The sequence below is a fragment of the Canis lupus genome, chromosome 37, assembly GCF_011100685.1.
Source record: "Canis lupus familiaris isolate Mischka breed German Shepherd chromosome 37, alternate assembly UU_Cfam_GSD_1.0, whole genome shotgun sequence".
In the NCBI taxonomy this organism is placed as follows: Eukaryota; Metazoa; Chordata; class Mammalia; order Carnivora; family Canidae; genus Canis; species Canis lupus.
The window spans coordinates 8,485,201-8,509,070 of NC_049258.1; the positions used below are offsets into that span (position 1 = coordinate 8,485,201).

Below are 23,870 nucleotides of genomic sequence, written 5' to 3' on the forward strand. Positions count from 1 at the left end.
TTTAGTTAGGACCTCTGAAGCACATGGCATCACTAGATGTACGCATTGCAGGAAGACCAGATCCGAATGCTTTTAAAGAGTGGAAAAAGGAGGGAAGGAAAGCTGAGTCATCGTGTTCTGCAGGAAGGATCACCCTAGGAAGGAAAATCATTAAGGCCTACTTTCCACGTCTGTGTTCTGAAGGATCGTTGAATGATCTCCCGAACAAATCTCATCCAGCCACTGCATGTGAATGCTTCTACCATGCACAGATTTCTTCCCCATTTTGTCTTTTTCAGATTGCATAAAGAAGAGCTTGGATTACTCTATTTGTCCCCTGCCCCCAACCCTCACCCAGTATCCAAATAAATAAACAGTTTAAGGAAAAGCAGTGTTCTTGCTATGCAAACTCAGTTTCAACTCAAATCCCCCGACCCTGTCTTAGATAACTAAGCAGATGTGTGTAAACATTCTAGGGCCTATCCATCCACCCACTCCTGCCCTTTCTATGAGAAAAAATGGTATTTTTCTAAAGGGACAGAAATACCGTATGACACAGTAAAGGATAACCACTATTACACGGTCAGAGCTTTACATTCTCTGACCAATATGATCAGTGAATAAAGGAATCCTTGAGTTACATCTCTTAGTTTTTGAGAGAAATACAGTATCAATAAAGGCAAGAGGTTTCCAAGGCCAAGAGTGAAAAGTCAGTGGAGCAAATATCTCACCTGAGGGGTTCGGGAGGAGCTGGGACTGCTAGAGGCTGACGAGACCATGCTCACATTGGGGTTCATGCTCCGCTCTCTCTCGTCCTGGTATATGCGATCCCGCTCCACTTCTGGCAGATTGAGGAAATTCTGCATGGCCCTCAGGTTTACTAAAAGAGACTGAGAGGCTGTCCGAGGGTCTTCTTCCTTACGCAAAATCTCAGACAACAATCCCTGATTAAATGGAAAAAAAAAACAAGAAAAAAACAAAAACAGGCCAAGTCATATCTGCAGGTATGTCTATGGTTTCCATCATCTCTCCCCCTCCCCCTTTGTTTAGTGTACCAGCTGGCTGTGATGTCAAGAACCTCAGTCTAATTGCTGAGGGTTCTCCAGCAGGAAGATTTTGTGGGAATGTGCTTGCCTTCCAGGGCTGTGCCTTATTCTGGACTGTTCTATTCTGACACTTTATCATCACTGTAATAATCGTCAGCATACAGAGATGCCAGCTAGCAAGGTAGGCGCTCGGAAGGCTTGTGAAACTGCAGTTACCACCAGGTGCCTCCTACAAGTATTTCAGGAACTGTTAGAACTCTCTCTGCTTGAAACTGGGAACACTTGGCAGTCCTGCTCAGCTTTACAAATCTGCCAAGTTTGGTAAATTTAGTTCCGACATTTAAACAGCATGGGAGATTTACATCGACTTAAAAAAAAAGTTTGGCTGAATTTCTGTGTGACCGGCCACTGTTTTCAATATAGATGTTTCTCATGGTTAAAAAAAAAAAAAAAAAAAAAAGGGCGGGGGGGCAGGGAGAAAGACACAAAGCAAATGGCTATAACTTGTGTTAACCCTCTGATGGCTTCTCAATCCACATACATAATTGGTATCCTTGTATATGGTCCTGAGGGCACCCAAACCTTTTTTCTGAGATGCCCTTCTGGTGGAAGCTCTAATCCTACCATTAAAAGCAATGGAAATAGAGTCACATCTGGTGAGTGATCAGAGCACACATCAGAGAATGCCATGTATAGGCTCAGATAATTTTTGAATATGTGACTCATCCATATAGAAAGCTTTAAATAGGAAGTTAGTGTTTTCATGTGCTCTGATGGTAGAGAACTCACAAGGAAAAGGAAAATGTTGACAAGTCTAGAGAAAAGTAGTATCTACTCAAGAAAAGGGCTGGAACACATAAGTACTTTGGGTAAAAGCTAAACCACTTCAATTCTGCACTCTTGTTAGATTATCACACAGAGACATCACTTTACACTTCTGACTCAGGGCATCTCTTCTCAGGGTAGTATGAAACCAGAGTCTGGGATTATCATCTAGGAAGAGCTAATTCTAGCTCTGTTAACCTCTGTGTCTTAGAATACCTAGGGCAACCCAAAATGGTAAAAAGTAGATGCCAAAGACATTTCCACTGAGGGGAATATTAATGCAAAGAACACACTCAGATTTGTTAAATATAACTTAAATATAAAGAGGTGTTGGATGGAAGAAGAATACACAGTCTCTGGTTGGCCAGAAATCTTCAGGGTAAGGTAGGCAATTTAAAAAAATAAGTAATTACATTATAATGTAGTGAAGCAAATGTCACAAGAATGTGCATCACACAACTATCAGCACTCCAAGGAGGTAATCACCACTTAAAATATCAGATAAGGGGATCCCTAGGTGGTTCAGTGGTTTAGCGCCTGCCTTCGGCCCGGCGCATGATCCTGGAGTCCCGGGATCGAGTCCCACATCAGGCTCCCTGCATGGAGCCTGCTTCTCCCTCTGCCTGTGTCTCTGCCTCTCTCTGTCTGTGTCTTTCATGAATAAATAAATAAAATCTTAAAATAAAATAAAATATCACATAAGACAATTTATAAGAAATCTACGAGTAGTATGCCACATGATAGTTCTGCAACATGGGTGTCATGCTGCTTGGATTAGAGAAGTCTTTGCAAATAAGAATAAAACATGCCATACAATGAAGCTAAAAGAAATGCTAGTGTCTGTGTGCACGCATGCCCAAAGAAAGAAAACAGTAGAACATGTATGTGAAAATACTATCTTGGTAAAATGAATGTAAGAAAATCCAGATTTCTTATCAGGCTTTTAGAAGCAAGAGACATTTGTCTTCCAGAAAATGTTATACAATCTAGGTACAGATTCTCTTTTTGAAATTAAAAGTCAGTTCTGCCTTAAGTTATCCTACTTTCCACTTGCATTAAGCAACTTGAAATGTTAATAAGGAATTTGTCCTAAAATCTCCAAATTAATATGTATTAAAAGCAAGATGGAAGTGGATTTAAAATCAATACCAATAAGACACTAAGAGTGATGTTTCCTGAGCTTTCTTTAATAACAAATTCTGCACATACGGGATAAGGTGGTTCCCCCCACACACACCCCTTCTCTCCTTTCTTCTCTCTAGCATAAGCAACTTTAGCATTTTAATAACTCTCAGACTACCAAATTTGGAGGGATTTTAGGGTCTGCATGGATATATTCTTTATGCTGGCTACTATAATTATACTTACAGTATCTCAAAGGCAAAATTACTAAAAGTATTCTTCTGTGAAATTATTTTTCCAAGTGAAGTACATTATAGTAAGGATCTTACATTCAAAAATAGTATAAGGATCTTACATAACAAAAACTATTGTTCTAATGGACCAGGTTCAAAATAGTAAGTTGTTCATTCCTAATCAATAAAAAAAAAATTCTTCCAAAGCATAGAGGTCTTTTACTTATCTCTTGTTTGGCTTGGTTGACTTTATTTTTTCCCCACACAGAAATTGTGGAGTTCCTTCCCCTACGTTTTTCACATGTTGGACAAACTTATAGGGAAATGAACCCACCTCTAAGAAAAATCAAGACAAAGCATCTTTGTAAATGACTGCTCATCAGCATCATTTCTGAAGTGAATGAGACACAATGTTTGTATTTTAAGGGGCTGGTGAAATATACTATTGCTTCTGTTTCATTTGCCTAAGTGAAGATAAAGTCTCAAACCAACAAGGTGGCCAGTGCTGCCTCCACATATTGCCCCAGAGAATGAGAACACTGTTCTCAATTATTTACTTAAAAGTCTCATCTGTGTAGCCATAGTCCCAAAGCAGATTCTTTTTACCTCAGACATTTTCAATAACAAGTGGCTAACTGGTGAGCACAAAAAGAGTTTTAGCTGTTTTGTTGAGTCTTTTTCATTTTGGTTATTTATGTGCTCTTCACTATTTAAACTGGAATTTTTAAAAATATGGTCCAAATTCCGCAGGCTCTTAAATGTAGAGTGAATTTATTCAGTTAGCTGAAAATCTCATGGGGGAAAAAAAATCAGAAGAAAACCTATGGCATAATTTACACGACAGACCACCTTATCTAATTATCAAGATAAGTAAATGTTTATCGTATTGAAACTGTCTTGAATAGAATATAAATTAATAATTTATCTCACATAAATATTTCTAAAGCCCTTGCCACTATGTTGTCTGGCATTTTAATTATCAGCCAGCCAGGCAGGAGGTGTCACTTGAACATTCCCATTATGCAGCCTGAGATACAGAGAATGTGCCATGGCACCTGGGCACTGAAAAAAAGAAAAGTACTTTTATGAATAGAAAGGTCATGAATATTGAGAACGTGAAAATTGAGGGAAATTAATAAATTAACCAGGATATTGCTTATTAAACTTTCATATCAGTAATCATATTAAAACATATTGCAAGTATTGAGTAAAGTGGTCATTAAGAATTTTCCTCATTGTAGGCAACAGAGCCTTCTCAAGGGAAGGATTATAACTATTCCCAGCACGGTGTTAGCTGAGGTTATGTAAGACCAGGAAACATGTTGACTGAAAAGGAATAGAGGGAACATCTGCACAGGGAAGAAAGACACCTTGCACAATAGCTCTTGGGTTATAAGCCACTGAAAAAAGAACAGAGTCAGGCAAAAAGAACCTCAAATTGGCCTTCTCCTTAGCCTTTTAATGGGGTATTTTGCAAGCTTTATATTATTTCCAGTACCCACAGAGAATATATAACATTGGCAGAAAATTCAATAAAAACAAAATAATTAAAAGCACAAGAGATAATATAATGCCATCTAGCTTGGTTGCTAATATAGGCTATCTCCACAAACAAAACAAAGAATTCAGGCTAATTTTTAAAATGAAAAATTAATGTACTTATTCTATCTAATATTTTAAATATTTCTTTGGGACAAACAAAATGACTATAGTTTCTGAATCTGCAATTTCTGATGAGCTTTCTTGTTTACATTATTACAACTTCCATACTTCTTCAACAATTTATATAGTTTGCCCCAAGAAATGCTTTGGGAAACATTACCATGACTGGCTCTGTAAAATTTAGTTCTAACTTTCTGCACTAGCCTTTGAGGCCTTGTCTGAGACGGATGAGAAATTGTTTATGATGGGCCCCTTAATTCCTTAATAGAGCAAGAAGAGAAAAAGAACCTGGACTAGATTCTAGGAACACTGAGCCCGAGCCCCTCAGACCTTCTCAAGGCTTGACAGCAACAGTGGAGGTCACTACTGTCTAGATTTTAACAGACATTCATTCTTCACATCTCCCAGACTTTTGGTAATTCTGTAGGCAATATCTCCCACCGATTACCTAGGGAACCCCCCAAACTCAATGCACCTATTACCAAAAAATGAAAGAAAAGCCTATTAATTCATTTCTTAGTTATGAGGTGGTATGAAGTTCAGAAAGGGATGAAAATATTAAGACGACACAGATTCTGCTGCCAAGGAGTTCACTATATGATGGTTTATAGAAACACAATGTAAAAGATGACAAGTGTCACAAATTCCAGATAGAATGAATTGCAAGCTGCAGGACTCAGGGAAAACATTTTGGAAAAAGTAGGACTTGACTTGGCTGAGATCTGAAATACACATAGTACATGGATATAGAGATAATGATGAGACTGGCCAAGGGGGGATAGGCAAGTGAGGGATTGGCCAGCATTAAAACATTGTTAGAAAAAGAAAGAGCATGATTTATCCAGGATGCTAAGAGACGTTTCTGTTTCTTTAAAAGCTTAAAAAAAAGGTGCAAAAACTGATAAAGCAGAAGACATTTTGAAGTAAAAAATACTTCAGGCCACATTAATATAATTCTGAACTACTGGAGTATATACAAAATAACCAGCAAACATTACCCCCCAAAATGAAGTGATATTAGATAATCTGTTCAGCCTTTTTGTCACCTGCAACAAATTAGGCTTTCAATATGCAAAACATCTTCCTTCCAGAAAAACAAATGATCATGATTCCATTTAATTGTAATTTAATGAGGCATAATTTATTTTTTAAAGTGATATACACCAGGTGTGTACTGAGGAAACTGGCCCAGCAAACCCCAGTGCTCCCTCTTGGAAAAAGCCTCAAGCTAGCTGGAGACTGTTTTCATTTCTGTAAATTACATTTCTGTTTGTGGCAGTTGAAGTGGGAGGTATAAAGGGTAACTTGCAATGTTCATATATTTATTGTAACATATACCTTTGAAGTAACCCAACCAAAAAATACTCATTTATCATACAAGCAAATAGTTTGAAAGTGTTGAGTTCCAGTCTGAGCAAAGATAGATTTTTGAGAACATAAACCCTGTCCCCTAATAATGTATTTTACTTATTGTTGGATATATTAACAAAGCATGTAAGCTATTTAATGATGATCTTCAGAAATCAATTTACAACTCTTAAAGGATGTATGAGTTGAAACATATGTATTACGTGGTAATGAGTCTGAAAGTATAATTAGTTCATATTTATATATTGCTTTAAACAAATGATGTCATAACCAATCAGCAAGGTTCAAAGACACATATATGTCCCCCATTTTACAGATTAAAATTATAGAGGATGGAAGGTAGAAGGGGCCTTATCACGTATCAGCCAACACTTCATCCTGCTGAGCACGATCTATCACATACTTTCCTTGAAATACAAACAAACAAAAAACAAAAAAACTCTAGTACCCTCCAAATATACTCTTCACATCTTACTCTTCGTGTCTTCACTCTTCACATTTGCATGCTTATTTTGTTAGCCTTACTTTTCACACAATTCTGAAATGTCTGGTTTCAGCTGATGTGAAAGCCAAAAATTGGTATTCTTTTGTGAAAACCAGGTAGTACCAAATTCCTAGCCTAATCATACAAAGTGAGCTCTTATATCTCAGTGGTTAATGCAGTTATCGAAGCTGTGAAATCAACTGTGTGGCTATAGAAAGTACTGACATCCCAGCATCTGAAAGCTGACCTAACAGTACTGGCTCTTTCCTAATCTCCAATCTCATTTCCTTTTAGGTGCTCCTGAGAGGCATTTTCCCCTCTGCTCACAAATATAAACAGGTTTCCCTGGGTTCCATATTCATAATCTACACCCCCACTATGAACCTGAATGCTGAAATTCATTTGTGTAATGCTAAAAATACTCACCCCCCTCTTCACCCCCCAGAGTACTGCTTAGCCATGAAGCCAGAGTACTTAGGCTGATTTGAATAAAAGGTATACAGGGCACAACAATGACAATTTGATTTTTATTATTAAAAATGATGTGTTAAATCCTCAAAGAAAATGTCGTTATTGCATTAGTTTAATAAAACCTCTCTTTATTACAATATTTCTTTATTAGGAAAGACAGCCTATGCATGTAGCATTTTTGTAGGATGGGGGTGGATAGAATTGAGCATCTACAGGGAATTAATGTACTCTGCAAATATAAGTGCATATACAAAAGTAACATTTGCAGACAAATGTTGTTTCTGTAGAAATGTATTCTGTAATGCACTAAAATGTGTGTGTGTGTGTGTGTATATATATATACATTATATATATATATGTATATATACTGCAGTTGGCAATAGTTTCTCCCTCCTCTGAACTGATATGGCACTAGTTCTATCTCCCATTTATGACACTTAACCATCCTCTACATTGTGCTACTATAAAACCTCTTCTTCCTATCATACAGTAAATTCCTTTGGAGCAGAATCTGTATACTTTGTGCTTAGTGGTCAGTTGCAAATATACAGGCTCTCAGAATGTATCAAACGCATTTTTTTCATTTTTCTGAACACCCAGCAACAGGCCCTGATACACCACATATGACACTCAAGATCTTTTCATTCAAACTATTATAAACACAAAGATAATGGAAATCAAAATGGTGGGCCATGCAGACTCTAGAACAGATATTTCATGTACCCCAAATCTGCAATTTATTAATTGAAATACTTCCCTCAAAGACAGCCTTCTTTCAAATGTACATAATAAAACTTCACTTGTGCCATCTGACATATCAGAATACAGTAAGCATGCAATACAAAGTGAAGGGGTCCAACAAAAACATTCTTGACACCAAAACCATCCCTCTTAACTGCTTTCCCCTTGTCCAAGCCACTCTTGAGCACATACAATGGGGAACTTAGCAACTTTATTATTTTTATCTACCTACTTAATGCAAAGATAGATGCAATTAGATATGCAGTTTTTTCTCCTTTTTATCCCTTCCCTTTATGTCTTTAGAAAGTCTTAGGTACTGGAATGGGGAGCTATGCACAATCTAAGTCAAAAGTTTTAAACATATTAGTACCCAAAGCAAAAGCAAATAGAGAATTGAACAGGTTCCCTTTGGAAACATTTGCCAGTGGTGTTCTCAGCTCTGGGCACATACGTGGTTTCTACTAACACCTCAAGTACCTGGCACATGACTGCTGCATTCACAAAGTTCTGGGCCCCTGGTTATTTCTAGTTTCTATGTGTATTGTGTGAAACAACTGTTGGCAAACTGCCCCCAAAATTTACTAGCTTTGGCTACTTTGTCAAAACATTGGCAAAAATAGCACTTTCCAAAAACAAAACAAAACAAACCAAAAACATACATTTAGTGAATATTTATATCTCAAATGTATCAAATGCATTTAGATATAAAAAAAGTAAAGTAGTCTGGTAACATATGAGTTGACTTTGTCCTAAAACAGTTAAAAAAACATTATTTTTTTCCTACTGAAATATTTCTACATTAACTTCAATCACCTCTAAGGTCAAGAACATCTTTTCTCATACAGTACATGCAACACATAGTACTTATTATACCACAATGGGATTACTGGTTTGAAAGCCTGTTTATCCCTTGTACCTACTTGAAGAAGGGATTGTGTCTTCCATCGTCTGCTCTATGATAACAAAAGTAATTGAGACTAAAGTGGTTGTGAATGTGAGTTCTGAAATCAAAATTGCTGGGTTCCAAATTGGGCTTCAATTGGATAAAGATTAATTAATCTCCCTATGGCACAGTTTTCTCACCTGTAAAACTGACTTAGTAAGTATATACTTCTCACACAGGATTCCCCAGAGCTTGTAACTGTACCTAATACATGTGTTCAATAAATGTTGTTAGCTTTCATTATAATGCCGACCATAGTCTCTGAATGCTTAAAAAATATTAGTTAAGTGAATGAATTAATAAATACAGAACTAATACCAAAGTACAATTCTTTTATTTTTTTAATTTTTTTTTAAATTTTTTTATTTATTTATGATAGCCACAGAGAGAGAGAGAGAGAGAGAGGCAGAGACACAGGCAGAGGGAGAAGCAGGCCCCATGCACTGGGAGCCCGACGTGGGATTCGATCCTGGGTCTCCAGGATTGCGCCCTGGGCCAAAGGCAGGCGCCAAACCGCTGCGCCACCCAGGGATCCCCAAAGTACAATTCTTATTTTAAATTTGTAGTTTCAAATCTTCAAGGCCCTCCACTTATAATTTGCTAAACATCTTCCCATACAGAAGGCAGAAAATGTAAAGAATACATTTTAGGAAGCGGAGTAACTAAAATTATTTGGGATAGAGGACAATGTAAAGAAAAATTTAATTAATTATGTTAAGTGGAATGACCATATGGATATCCAGCATGTCACTAAACCAAGATATTCAAAAGTAAACTTTTCTTCCCTAAGTAACTCTGTAGTCATTAAAAAAAAAAGCCTTAATTTGCATTCTTATTTAAATATGGGTCAGAATTCTTAGCACATGGTAGAAGTATTTCAGTACATCGTAACTATTTTTTTAATAATGAAATGCAATTAAATAGACTGGAAATTACCAGAGTACTTCATACATGGTATAAGTATTACTTGATGAAGACTTTTTTTTCTACCTTTCATGAAGGACCATAGAAATATATGGATAGATAAAATTACGGTGGAAATGAGATGGAGGGCAGCCCAGTGGCTCAGCAGTTTAGCGCTGCCTTCAGCCCAGGGCCTGATCCTGGAGACCCGGGATTGAGTCCCACGTAGGCTCCCTGCATGGAGCCTGCTTCTCCCTCTGCCTGTGTCTCTGCTTCACTCTCTCTCTCTTTCTCTCTCATGAATAAATAAATAAAAATCTTTTTAAAAAAAGGAAATGAGATGGAGCTCCAGATAGACACACATACATATGTCCACATGTGTGAGTATGTGTAATAGCTCATGACGTAAAAAGTTTTTTCCCTGGGTTTTACAGTAAGAGAAGTTGAAAGTAAATGCTGTCATCTACAATGATAATTTTAGGTACAAAACTTGTAGACAGAATATAAACAACCTTGTAATCTCCAACTAACTTCAAATTGATTCGGTTATATTTTTCTCACCGCATTTCTGGCTTTTACACTTAATTCGCTTTATTTGAACAAACATGCACTTAACCCCAGGCCAAATGGTCATCATCTCAATCAATGGCCATGAAAGGAACACCCCTTGTGTATTTTTTTTATTACTTTAAATAAGCAGTGGTGAAAAAGTATATAAATAATGGGATCTAAAGCTAGTGTTCCTTGTATTCCTTCTATAAAAATCCTACTTTAATTGTAAACATCAGCCAGAATCAGAGGAGACTAGTTAAATATTAAAACAGGCCTTCATACAAAATACAGATCTATACTGAGCCACACTCACTGAAGGTAAAGGAATGTCCTTATTGAAGAGAGAGATACCTTATCTGTGTGAAATGAGTTGATCACTCCTTGTCAGAAAATAGTGACAGAAACTTAGAAAATCATCCCCAGAAGCAGCCTTTTTAAGCTGAAATGGAGAAACTGGAATTTTCTATAATTAATCCATTCTAATTTTTAAGAACTTTGCACACTGGTAAGGGATAGGAACAAGCAGAATGGTGTACTATCATCTTTGTTTTCCTCTGATTCTTTGGTGCCAGTTTTGTGAAGGGGGGGGGATGTCTTTATATATTCTCCTTCACAAAACTTTCTATTCCAAGTAGATTTGGGAATGAGGAGAGGGTTATATATGTTTGACAGCTACTGAGTCAACCATCTGTCTACCCAGAGCACAAAGCCAGTATCTCCTCCATCCTTTTTGGCTGGAATTGCCCAAAAGGTGCTAATTAATGATAGTTTTTATATGTACAAGAGAAACTGAAGTGAGACCACTAGCTAGAGGCCATCCTTAAGCCATCTAATAACTCTGAGACACTGCTATCCTGATAGATATTAATATTATTATAATCTTCAAATCTATGAATTCAAGCCAGTGGTTCTGAAATGAAAGATTGCCTATTTTATGAAGCAAGCAGGGCCATCTTTTCCTACTTTATTAATTTAATGTTGAAATCAAAAGAGGGTGTATTATTTGCTTCAAAACCCAATAACATGTTCATGGCTGATCTGCAGCATTTCATATTTACAGGCCATCTTTCAGTGGATGGACTTCCTTTTTCTCACAGGTTTCCTTGTCATTTTATAACCAGCTCACTGGACCATGGAGTCAAGACCCCTGGGTTTACATTGTGTTCTATTCCTGTATGACTTGCTGAGCGCCCATATCTCCATCGCATAGTAAGAAATAATGATGGCTGGGACCAAAGGCTGGCCGAGAAATAATTCTGAATACCTTGGGGGTCAAGTTTTCTACAAACGTAAACTGTATGTGTAATTAAATCAAGCCCATCTTTGGCTAACAATATGTATAAATCAAACACAAGACTTTCTTCTCCCCCAAATTGACTGGTAACGCACGTAAGTTCAGATTTCCAAATATTTTGGTTGCTAAAATGTTCACGTTGTTGCTACATTATCTCTTCCTAACCGTGCCACTTCAAAATATAATGTTTAGCAAGTCCTTAGACATTTTTAGCCTTAATAACATAGGTGTAAATACTAGATACATGGTGCCAATAAAGCATAAAAGTAAAATCCATGTCATTTCATACAGACATGTACATTTCTAGCCCTTGACCTTACTGCCAACTCTCCTGATACATCATTCAATCTAATTTTCCAATCTGTTGAAAACATTCTCCAGTTGCTGAGTCACTTCATAAAACTGCATTTATGACCCTGGCCTTAAGTTTCTTAAAATGATGTGGCTTTGATGAGTAAACAGCAGATTCTTTGCAAAGTCTCATAAAAAATAAAAAGTAGTCAAATAAGGACAGGTCAACCAAATGATTTCCCAAAGGAATTGGGAAATTTCTAAAATCCTTTTCTCTGTCAGATAAGACGATGACGAACAACTTTCTCAAGCAAGGTGTCTGACGAAAAGGTTGCAAATTGTGTAAGTTGGTGACTTTTGCATCAAACTGAAGAAGGAGCAAGATACCAAATTAGAGGCCTACTGTTACAGAATAGCACATTTTGTGAAGCACATCTGTGCTTCACTGAAAACATGTTTCCAAGAATTGGCTCAGGAGAACTACCTGAAACAGAAAATGGACCTGAACTTTCTGAGTTATGATGTAATCCGCTAGAGGAAAAAGAAAAATAATTCTTTTATATAAATAATGAATGTGGCAAAAGTTCATTTTCAAACTGTAGAAACTTCTTATTGCTGATTCCTTGTGTAAGAGTGTTTCCTGAACCCTATCATCAAGGTAAGGGGATGGTGGTGCAGAGAGCGGACGTGGATCACACCTAATTTCCCTTTTCTGGCATTCCAATGCTCCCATTCACACGTGGCAGGGCATCCGTTCCAATGGATTTAGCCTAGTTTGGATCAAAGCTTCCTCTACTTCATTTAACAGATTTGCTCAGATGGAAGGTCTCAGAGGAGAAACAATGTTAGTAAATGGGGGATTTCTGAACATATGAATATGTAGGTCGTTGGATTTTTAAATAAATTAGAGAATAGTTTATCTATTAAGGAAGATTCACTGTACATATTTTATGAAACCATCCTTATTATAGGTCAGTGGGCATCCCACAACCATTCCTTGCTAATATTAAGACTTTTAAGATACTGTCATAAACCTTTTCAGTGTCACAAGCCTCTGATTAATTTTTTTAAGTCCATCAAGTGACATGGGACAAAAGAATACTAGTGGTTAGAATTCATAATCAAACTGTCAAAAAGCATAGATGTAAACACTGTAAACAGGCAAGCAACTTATTTAATGTCCACAGGCCTAGTAAGTGAAAGTATGTCAACACTAAATAAATTCAGGATATAAGCAAGAGAAAATAAATTGCAAAAGAAATGAAGGTAAAATCTTAAAAAAAAAAAAAACGGAAAGAAGAAAGGAGGGAGAGAAGGAGGGAAGGGGGAAGAAAGAAAAGAAAAAAGAAACTAGACAGGGCACTGGTCCTGTTATTTCTTGAAATTATTAGTCCTACAAACACCCTGACAGAGCCCTGGAGACAGCGCAGGGCAAAGGAGCAAAGCGACTCTGAAACTCACATGAATTACATAATTCACTTTTCAGACTCAGGGAGGATGGTTTTCATTTAAGTCAGGTTTGGAAGATCTCACAGAGCTTCAAATTCATTGTCCGCTTCTGTCTCATTCCCTTTTTCTTTCATTTTCTCTCCCTTACATTCGCTATCCATAAGTAAATCCTGACAATGTCACTATCAGTCCATTGAATTCAAGCTGGATAACATTTTCAAGAGAAAGTAGTACAGTAAAAAAATATCTAGACTATTCCCATAGTGACATCTCACTTTAGATTTGGAAGGTAGTAGGCATAAAATTGAAGGTAGGTTTTACTCACCCTACTATCCCATGATATAACCAAGAGCCACTTTAGACCAGCAGTGGCGTTGATCTATCATTTGAGACGAAAAGCACATCCTGAGATAAAAGATTCCTGTGTAAGTGATTTATTAAGGAGGTGCTTTTGAGGGAAACTGGTGAGGAAGTGGGGGAGGCAGGGCAGGGAAGGGAAGAAGCCCAAGCAGTCCCTGCCTTAGCCTCATCCGCAGAGAGCTTTGGAGTAGGAGTCACACTTCAGAGCTGTCCCTACTACTGGAGGCAGGGGAGCTGGGCTTTCAGCCTCCTGTCCCTATCAGACATTGGTTAAGTATTTCCAGCTCTCTGCCAGTGTGAATAAAGCAAAACCCACTAGCCTGAGGAAAGTGCTTTGAATGAAAAGCTGACTAGCAGTTGCTAGCTTCTAGAAGTAAAAGTAGGGGGAGGAAGGGGTGAGAGAGAATTAGAACACCAAAAACAGACCAGGCATGTTATCTCCTTCAGAATATATTGTGTGTAAGGTCATAATGACAAAAAAAGACTCCTATCATCCTGATGACACAGACGGGATAGGACATTCCGCTATGCCCCGTACCTAGAACATTATTCTCATGCCCATGCTAAAGATTTGATATTCTAGCATTGCATGATCTCAAGACACACTGATTAACATAAAAGTGTATTAAAAGTAAGCTCCTGGAAATATGGCTCTATTCCCTCAATTGTGTTATTTTGTGTCACCAAATGATATGCTTACAGTGGCAAAGGATCAGAAATACAAAGTAATTAATAGTTTCTCTTTGGAGAAGTGGCATTTTCAAATGCTGCTTATTATGAATTTGAGTTGTTCATCTGGAAGTTTTAAACACCACAAACTAGGCTGATGCCCTTTTTTATTTTCAGTTGTAGCTTCATTTATGAATATTATACACGTGATTTTGTCCTATACACACACCCTCCCTCCCTAATTACTAGTTGTTACTGGTCCAATCATCAAGCACAAATCCAGGAACACAAACTTTAGGGTGACAAATCAAGTTGCTTTTTATTGAATTTGATAATAAATGAATAATAGAGATCATAAAGAGACTCAATCAGTTACATATCTGCCTTCAGCTCAGGTCATGATCTCGGGGTCCTGGAATCAAGCCGCCTCAGCCAGGCTCCCTGCTCAGCAGCGAGTCTGCTTCTCCTTCTGCCTCTGCCCAACCCCCCACCCCACCCCCGCCGTGTGTGGGTGCGTGCACACACTGTCTCTCTCTCGGTCTCAAATAAATAAACAAAATCTTTAAAAAAAATTCAGTGGACTGAAGTATGTTACATATCAATAAAGCAACTAAGTACAAGATTGATACTGGCTTTAGGTACCCATCAAAAATAAGTAGTCCTAATCCTGCTTGCTTTGAGGGAAAAAAAATGTTGATTCTTTTCTATCCAAAGATTAGCAATTCATTTATGTTATTATCTATAAAGTTAATTTTTGTTTATTATAGCTGGCAAATCACTATATCACCCATAAATGTCTGATTCCACTCAAAAAAAGCCTAACATTTGGAAAATCCATGGTTGGTTTCATGGGGCATAGTACACCATATTTTCCATTTAATGATTCCGCTGGTGAAACCCAGCTGTCCAACCCTGCTGTTAGTGACTACAGTATATACAGCAAAAACAATCTGCCTGCTGACCTCCGGCTTAAGTTCAAACTATGTCATTCTGTCAATACCATCTACCTTGATTAGGTTGGGCTTTATACACAACAGGTTATGATCCCAGAGGGATGAAAAGCTTTCCCAAATTAAAAGCAGAATTTTAAAAGGAAATACTCATACATTCCTATGCAGTTTCCATTTGATATCCTCAAGGCTGGCCCATGAACTCAAACTCATGTTGATTGAAAGTGAATGTTCCTTTCTGGGTGTAGCCATCTTACAAATTTAATGGCAGGAGGAAAATAATAAAATGTGTTCCATGCTTCAATTAGACCTTTTATAACTTGGCACTTGAACGATGGCAATGCCAAAGAAAAATCATTAATCCATAAAAATAGACAAAAAGGATTGTGCAGGAGAAGACAGACCTCCAGGATTCTAGGGCCATGGCCCAGCATTCCCTCACACTAACATGGTCTGTCTTTTGTCTGGCCTCTCTGTGAGTCCTCTCTAAGGCTTCATGCTATTTGGATAAAATGTATATTGCATTTGATTCTAAAATCCAACCATGCTTTCAATTTTATCCTTAGCCAAAGGAACTATATATATATAACCAGGCAATAAAATGTTGGCTAGCTATGAAATGCCTATTCATGCACATGGATGATAGATGAAAGAAAACACACACATACAACTGCAAAATAAAGGCTAAAGATGCATCCTTCCACTTTGCATGTAGCGGGAACATGCAGTAGACTTGCTCCAAAGGACCAGAGTTTTTCATAACCCTAGTTCATATATCTGGCACACAAATGCTGCTTGAGTGCCCTGAGTCCAAAAAGAAGTCACAGAGTGACATCCGGAACGTGTGCAAACCTCTGTGAATCTCCAAACTCACTTTTAAATGATGTAAACTGAGTCTGTCAATAATAGAATGTAAAAATTAGCTAAGAGTCAAAGGAACAAGAGATTTCACCCTGTTGGTCTCCTGCCATACCTAATCTGTCAGCACTAAACCTCAAACAATCCCACCATGCTTCTTCCCTGCTCCCACACCCCTGGTTCCGGCATTCCTGAAGACTGTTACCAAACCACAGTGCTTGGTTCCATCCCTAGTTCACGCCTGTTAACTTCAGCTAAGATCCCAAACTACTTCACAATTCCTTCTATCTCAGATTGACTTCCTACCCCATTCAAACTGTCAACACATTTCTGGCCTCCTTTTCAACACCAAATTCTGGAAAGAGGAATTTGCAGCTCCTGCTTCTATATTCTCAATAGTTTGTCACTCCTTAATTCCTAAATTCTGGCTCCTGCCTTCTCCAGTCTAATGAAATTATACTCTTAGTTTGCCAAAGGTCTCTCCCAACCAATCACCAAATTTCATGGCGTAGTTTCAAGCTTCTTGCTCCCAGGCATCTTAGTTTTGCACACATGGACACATCTCCTTCTGGAAACTCTCTACTCGTGTTCTCTGTACTCTCACTACTGGCCTCCCTTTTCTTCCATCTCCACCTGCTCCCATCTCTACTGGCATTTCTTCTGTCTCTTCTCCTGCTGAGAGCAGTGGTAATGGTTTTTCCCTCTCCTTCCCCCAACTCTTTAGATCCTTTCTTTAACTATTTTCTAACCCTGAAAACTTTTTTTAGCACCAGACTTGTATTTTCAATGGCTCTGCATACCTTCACTTAAGAAATCTCCCAGCACTGCAGAGTCACAACAGCCTAATCCAAAATAATCACTTTAACCTTACTCCAACCAGTCAGTTCTCCTTGATACTCTAAATAACTACAGATGTACTCTTACCCACAAGGCTCAAATCTCGGCATTATATTTACTCTCATCCATTCAGGTGGTTACACTTTCCATCAACTTTACCTCCATGGTGCTTCTCTACTCTGTGCCCTCTACTCCACCACCACCACAGCCTAGTTCAAAATTTCTACACATTCTAGCTGGACACCAATGGCTGCTCTCTAAATGACATTCCTACCCTCTTGCTAACATGAAGCGGCGGCAGATTTTCCTAAGAACCAATTCTGACTATTGGATCATAGCATATTCCTACATAAGACCTTCAAAGTGGCTTCCAGGGCCTATTAAAGTTCAAAGGTCCTAGCAGGGCCCTAAGACCTTTTTTGGACTATTTCCCCCCTTTCAAGTTTTATTATCTAGCTTTGCTATCAACTACCAACTATTCCCACACTTGCCTAACTCAGCACTTTTCTCATTAATTCCTTTGGCCAAAAATACCTTTCTTCTCCATCTTTGCCTGTTCAATTCTATTTATCTTTCAAGGCCTAACTCCCCAGCAACTTAGTATTCAAGTCAAGTGTTTACATATGTGCTGGCCCATGATCTTGTTCATCATTGCATCTGCAGAGAGCTTAGCTTCCTGCCTTGCATTTAGTAATGTGGCCAAACGTAAACCTACTGTCCTCTTAAAGACACTATATTCATCCTACTGTAAGTATTTCTTATCCCCAGCTCCTCACGGAGCTCCAATCCACTAAAACCATGGTTATTCTCTCACACTATCCACCTTACTTCTCATTTTACTTTCATTATATGAATACATTCTTTTTTTAACTACCATATCATTAGTTCCTTGAGATTAGCACTTTTATCTTTTTGTTACTCCTATAAGCACTAGATTAGCTGTTATGAAAGTATGGTTCCCAGACTAGAAGCATCAGAATCACCTGGAACCTTGTTACAAATGCACATTTCTAGGTCACAACCCAGACTATGGAATCAAAAACTCTGAGATGAGGGCCTCAATAAGACAAGATCTACATTAATAAATTGTTTATCTTCTTATCATTTAGTATTATATTGGCATGCAATTACCCCAAAACATTAAAAAATGAATAAGCTAACTACTACCAATTTATCCATAACTTAAATCTAGCTTTTATATATTGAAAGGTTTCTAAAAAAAAAAATCATAGAAATTATGACATACAATGAAACTCTTCATAAAGTTCAAAAACAAGATAAATAATAGATTATACATGGATAAATAGTTTTAGAACTATTTTTTTTTTAAACAAGTGAATGATAACCACAAAATTCAAGATTAGGGTTATACTTGGGGAAAAGCAGAAAGAGAAAATGGGAGAAGAGAAGAACACACAGGCGCAAGTCATTGGTAACATTTGGGGTCCTGAGCTGGGTGGTAGGTTCACAGATGTTCATTACCTTACTGAAATTAATTAATTATGGCTATATATGGATCAATGATGACAGTATTTCCAGAAATAAGGATTATTAGTTAATTCTGTATGCTCTGAGAGTCATAAAAATTCTTCAAAGGAATAAAAAAGATGTCACAATTCTGTCCTTAATATTATTCTAAACCACTAATTATCATGTTCAATGCTAATCATACCTGTGTGCGGTTGAATGCCACTCTTGCAAAGACAGCTTGGGACACACTGGCCCTCTTCAGCTCATCTCTGACTTGCTGGTAGATATCTGGAGAGACTTCTACAGAAGAGTTGGTTGGCTCTGGCTTGACTGCTCTGGGAATGGGCGGATGGTTCAGGAACTGCTGGTTGATGGCTTGAGGGTGCTGGTGAGCCAGGAGGCGGCTAACAGCAATCTGTTGGTTTATCAGATGGGCCATGGCAATTTGTTGCCTAACAAGTTGTGGACTGAGCTGGGGAGAAAGAAGACCAGGGCTCATGATGGGCTGTAATGCGGGCACTTGGTTTCGGATTGGAGTACTGTGGTGGATTTGGCTATGAGGAGACTGTTCGTTGGTTTTCCCCAAGGATGCCAGCTGGTTCATATTTGGTAAATGCATTGGACGCTGGCCCAGAACACAATAGTCTGAAAGGTTTTCTCGTTCCACTCTTTCCACTGTTAAGAGATAAAAATGATAATTCATCATTATTTTCATTGGCATAATTTGTTGCTAATATATGTAGTACTGAATTATCATATTTTTGGTATATTAATGACATAAGGTTTTTTCCTACAAAGTTGGAAGCCCCAGAGTAAAAGTAAAACTGCAAAATGTTACAAGACTCAATTTTTTACAGGTAATATGAAAGTAATAATATTTACTACTTCATTTTTCTTAAATTCTTAAAGGCTGGCATTTTATTGAATAACCAAGACAGAAACCACTAAGCATGATAAATTCTAAATCCTCTCATATTCCCAAGCTCTCTCATCTCCCTCATCACCCTCTGTTATAAAAACACCAGCTGTTCTCATCTTCTGTAGTTTGTGGTTAATGGTGTAGTTCATGGTTATCAGGAAATGACAAGGACAACATCTCCTGCCAAATTAACTGCTACCTCCTAACAAAAAATCTCACACAGTAAGTATTATACAACTATGGGAACAATCATAGAAAATGTGTACCATGTAGCATATCTTTTATCTACTCACCTGTTATCTTTGTTATCAGACTATTTCTTTAAGAAATGGAAAAGTTAATAATTGCGATGTGCACTAGGATAAGAAAAAAAAATCTCACAATATGAATAACATTGCCTTGACTTTCCATTAAATAAGATGCCTCTCCCCTAGATATCTACCTTATTACATTTTACTGTACTTTACTAGTAAAGATTTAAGGACTAGCCTTGGCAGAGGAAAAAGAAAGTATCGTATACGTTCAAACAGAAGGCGAAATTTTTTCCTCCTCCAAGAATATTTCCCAGAAAAGAGTAAATCACCTCAGAGTCAAATCCTTATCTAAATCTCTATATCATGTTATGATGTAAAACAATGGTTGCTTTGGAGAAAACATGTTAGGCTGAAACAACCACCATTATTCCTAGTTTTAAGCCCTTACAGATGTAATTTAACAAAATCTGGGCTTTTAAAAAAGATATATTTACTTATCTGTGGGGGCAGGGGGAGTAGCAGAGAGAGAGAGAGAAAGAGAATCTTAAGCAGACTCTGAGTGAGTGCAGAGTCCAATGCTGGATGCTGGGCTTGATCTCATGACCCTGAGATCATGACCTGAGCTGAAATCAAAAGTAGGACACTTAACCAACTGAGCCACCCAGGTGCTCCAACAAAATCTGTTCTTTAAAGCAAAAATTCCAAACAGACTTAGTAATTATTTCTTAAAATTGCAAATGTTGGATATGTTCATGCAAAAGCCTATTAAGATAACTTTAAAGATCAAGAAATCAAAAGTAGTCACCCATATGACATATTTTAAAAATAACTGTCCCACTATTATGCAAATGATGCTGTAGTTTGGCACAAGGTTTACAATGGCAGGATCATATTTGTAACAGAAAAGTCTGAAGTCTCAAAAAAAAAAAAACTTAAGCAGAAACAGTGTGTCCTAGAAAACTGGGTTAAGTGACTCCAAATACAGAGTTTTATAATGCAAAGACACAAGTGCCAAATCACACGTGAGGAATTTTGATAAAATCAATCAAAAAATTAACTTTAAAAGTGGAGAAAAATAGCATTTCTAATTAACATTTTATGTAATATGTGATATTAAAATATATACATGGAAGTTAATTCATTGTTAATTAAAATGTAAGTAAATATTTGACCATTTTATCCATATGTCTTATAGTTTTATATATTTCTCACTGGGAAAATAGATAAACATTAGTGTCCTGGGATCACTTTATATTCAAACATATCTAGTATTTCTGCTTTGCTTAGAAAACAAAATGAATGCTTAACTTTCCCATGAACCCCCAAATAAGTTTACCTCAGATTTCTTGAAAGGCTCAATTTCTAACTTAATCCTTTCAATGTAATTCATTTAGTTGTATTTACCTTTCTTTTACAAGGTTCAAGGAGAGCAAATTATTTTAATCTTATCCTCTCAATGCAAACATTTTTCAGTCATTGTATTAATCAAATTTAAGGTATACAATCTTACAATCACACCAAGCAAATGGAGAGCCTTCAAAAGGCTACATAACACAGTTTCAATACAACAGGAATGACTATTATGACTCCCCGACTGAGAGAAGTAGAGGAGCTGCATGCTGCATCTGGAGTAAAGTTGTACTTTATAGATAGGAATACTTGGCACTTACTAGACACTTGGTCCACTTTTATTTGTTTAATTCCTTTTTAATTCAGCCAAAATAAAAGCATATTCAAACACTTAAGACATAAAAGTTTTATCCATTTCTTTTTCTACTTAAAAAAATATAGAACCATCTTTTTATAGCACGCATCCTTTGATTGAAAGCTAATTTTCCAAAATGTTGGTATTTTCATTTTTCAGTGGTTTTATTATACTTTGAGTGAGTCATTTCCTTGAAATACTTCCTTGAAATAGGGCACCTGGGTGGCTCAATCGGTTAAGTATCTGCCTTCAGCTCAGGTCATGATCTCAGGGTCCTGGGATCGAGCCCTGCATCGGGCTCCCTGCTCACCGGGGAGTCTCTTTCTCCCCTGCCCCCCAAATAAATCTTTAAAAAAAGAAATGTATCTAAATCACATCATTAATAAAGATTTCTATTCATAGATCTAGTCATAATTTTTCACACAATTAAGCATTAACGTCAGAGCTCCAAGAAACCTATATGAATTGGTGCAATAAGAATCAGAATAACGTCACTCCATATTCCTTTAAGATTTATACATAGTATGTTCTTAGTTCTCAGACCCTTATAAATTCATATACTTAGGGATCCCTGGGTGGCACAGCGGTTTGGCGCCTGCCTTTGGCCCGGGGCGCGATCCTGGAGACCTGGGATCGAATCCCATGTCGGGCTCCCTGCATGGAGCCTGCTTCTCCCTCTGCCTGTGTCTCTGCCTCTCTGTCTCTCTCTGTGTGGCTATCATGAATAAATAAATAAAATCTTTAAAAAAAAAAATAAAAAAAAATAAATTCATATACTTAAAAATAGGGGCTGTGGAAGTATCCTTAAGAACATATAATAACACCAAGAAGTACTAACTACTTAGAAAGCCATAATGAAGGAATTGCAAAGGCAAATGCCACACCTCTAGGAAGAGAGCAAAAGCCAGCAAAACCAGCTGAAGAGATAGGAGAGTAAGAGAAAGCCTGCCAGCCCAAAAGAAGCAGCCACTACCTTGCCTCGGCCAGGCTGTTTCTTTCTCATATTGTCATTTCTTCAGATGTTTTTTCAAGAAAATGGAAAATCTGGATTATTATATGATAGTACCAGTTTTTCAAGTATTGGCAACTAATTCCATTTGCAAAACACAACAAACACCACAAACAAAACATATCTGAAAACCAGATACTGTGTATAGGACTAAAGATATCTCTTAAGTTGTTAAAGAAGAAAATATTCAACAATATTCTTTAAAGATGGTTAAGGCAGACCTTATCCGGGACCATTGCAAAAGGTATAGAGACCCCTGTAATGGGATTTTATGGTTGGGGGAGAGATTGTACTCAACTCCAGATACAGCATGAACTCATGGGAATTTACAGCCAAAGAGCAAGGTAGGGGTCGGTATGATTTTCCACTAATCATTAAGAGGAAACATCGGGGCCCTGGGTGGGGGGAGTATCTGGCTACCTGACCTAACAGGATTCTTTGCTGAAGACAGGACAGAGTAATCAAACATCACCTGGGGGGATGGTGGAAGATGAAGAACCTGATCAGATAATCGAGGGGTGATCAGATATGGTGGCAGCGGCGGGGGGCGGGGGGGGGGGTGTTCAAGTTAAATTGACTTAGCAGGGTTCTTGCTGAAACTGAGTTTTACAAGAAGTGCAGAGATGAACCATGGAGAAAATTTAGAAGCCTGACTATAGTTTGGTCAAATGAAGATATGAAGATTCTTTGTCACTGTTTTTCAGTGCCTGACAGCTCTACCAATAAAAGTCAAATTCTTGACTTCCTAAAAATGAAGAAAGAAAGAAAAAAATCATCATCCTGACTTTTTAAGAATGCCTAAAAATCAAATGCTCATCAATAGGCTGCATTTCCACCAACCAAAGCAGTACATGGTTTCAGTAACAATTTGAACAGATTTTGCCAAACTTGAAAATCTTTTTCATTTTTTTTTCTGCTACCACTCTCATAAAGATATCAGAATAATAGTTTAGACTCCAAAGTCACAGCAGGTAAAAGACAAATGCTTTTAAAAAAGAGAGAAGCATAACAGTGTACTAGACTCCGTCTAAAAATTGAGCTTCTATGTTCATTATTTCTTTTTTCTTTTCTTTCTTTCCTTCTTTCTCCCCTTCCTACTTCTCTTTCTTTCTTTGTAAATTCATTTGAAAGTGATCAAAATGGCTGAAATGTAGACCTAACAGTAGTGCCTGATATTGTGTTTTGCTTTTTCACTCTAACAAAAAACGTAATAGTAAGTCTGTCTTAAACTAAATCAAATCCAAAGACCACACCTTGACTCTGAGAATCCAGCAATATTCAGCCATGAAAAAGAAATCCTGAAAAAAGTGAAGAATATATGGTAGCCCTACCTCTAATGATGAAAGCAATGGTCATATTCACAACCAAAAAAATCTTAATAAAGCCAAAATGCTTACTTATCAAAGAGACATAAAAAACACAATTTCCAGGGCTTTGAATCAGAGCTACAATTTAATTCACAATGAATTTGATTCT

The 23,870-nt window shown here is 37.4% G+C and overlaps 1 protein-coding gene across 8 annotated transcripts in view; it reads right to left on the minus strand.

The window, feature by feature from the left end:
- The window catches only part of SATB2 (SATB homeobox 2), a 289,546-nt gene that overhangs the window by 56,843 nt on the left and 208,833 nt on the right, over positions 1-23,870 (minus strand). For all 8 annotated transcript variants that reach the window (XM_038585272.1, XM_038585276.1, XM_038585275.1 and 5 more), the window contains 2 exons: positions 18,710-19,182; positions 711-923 (listed from right to left, as the gene is read on the minus strand). In XM_038585272.1, the coding sequence (XP_038441200.1) occupies positions 711-923; positions 18,710-19,182 (686 nt within the window). The remainder of the gene's footprint in view (positions 1-710; positions 924-18,709; positions 19,183-23,870) is intronic.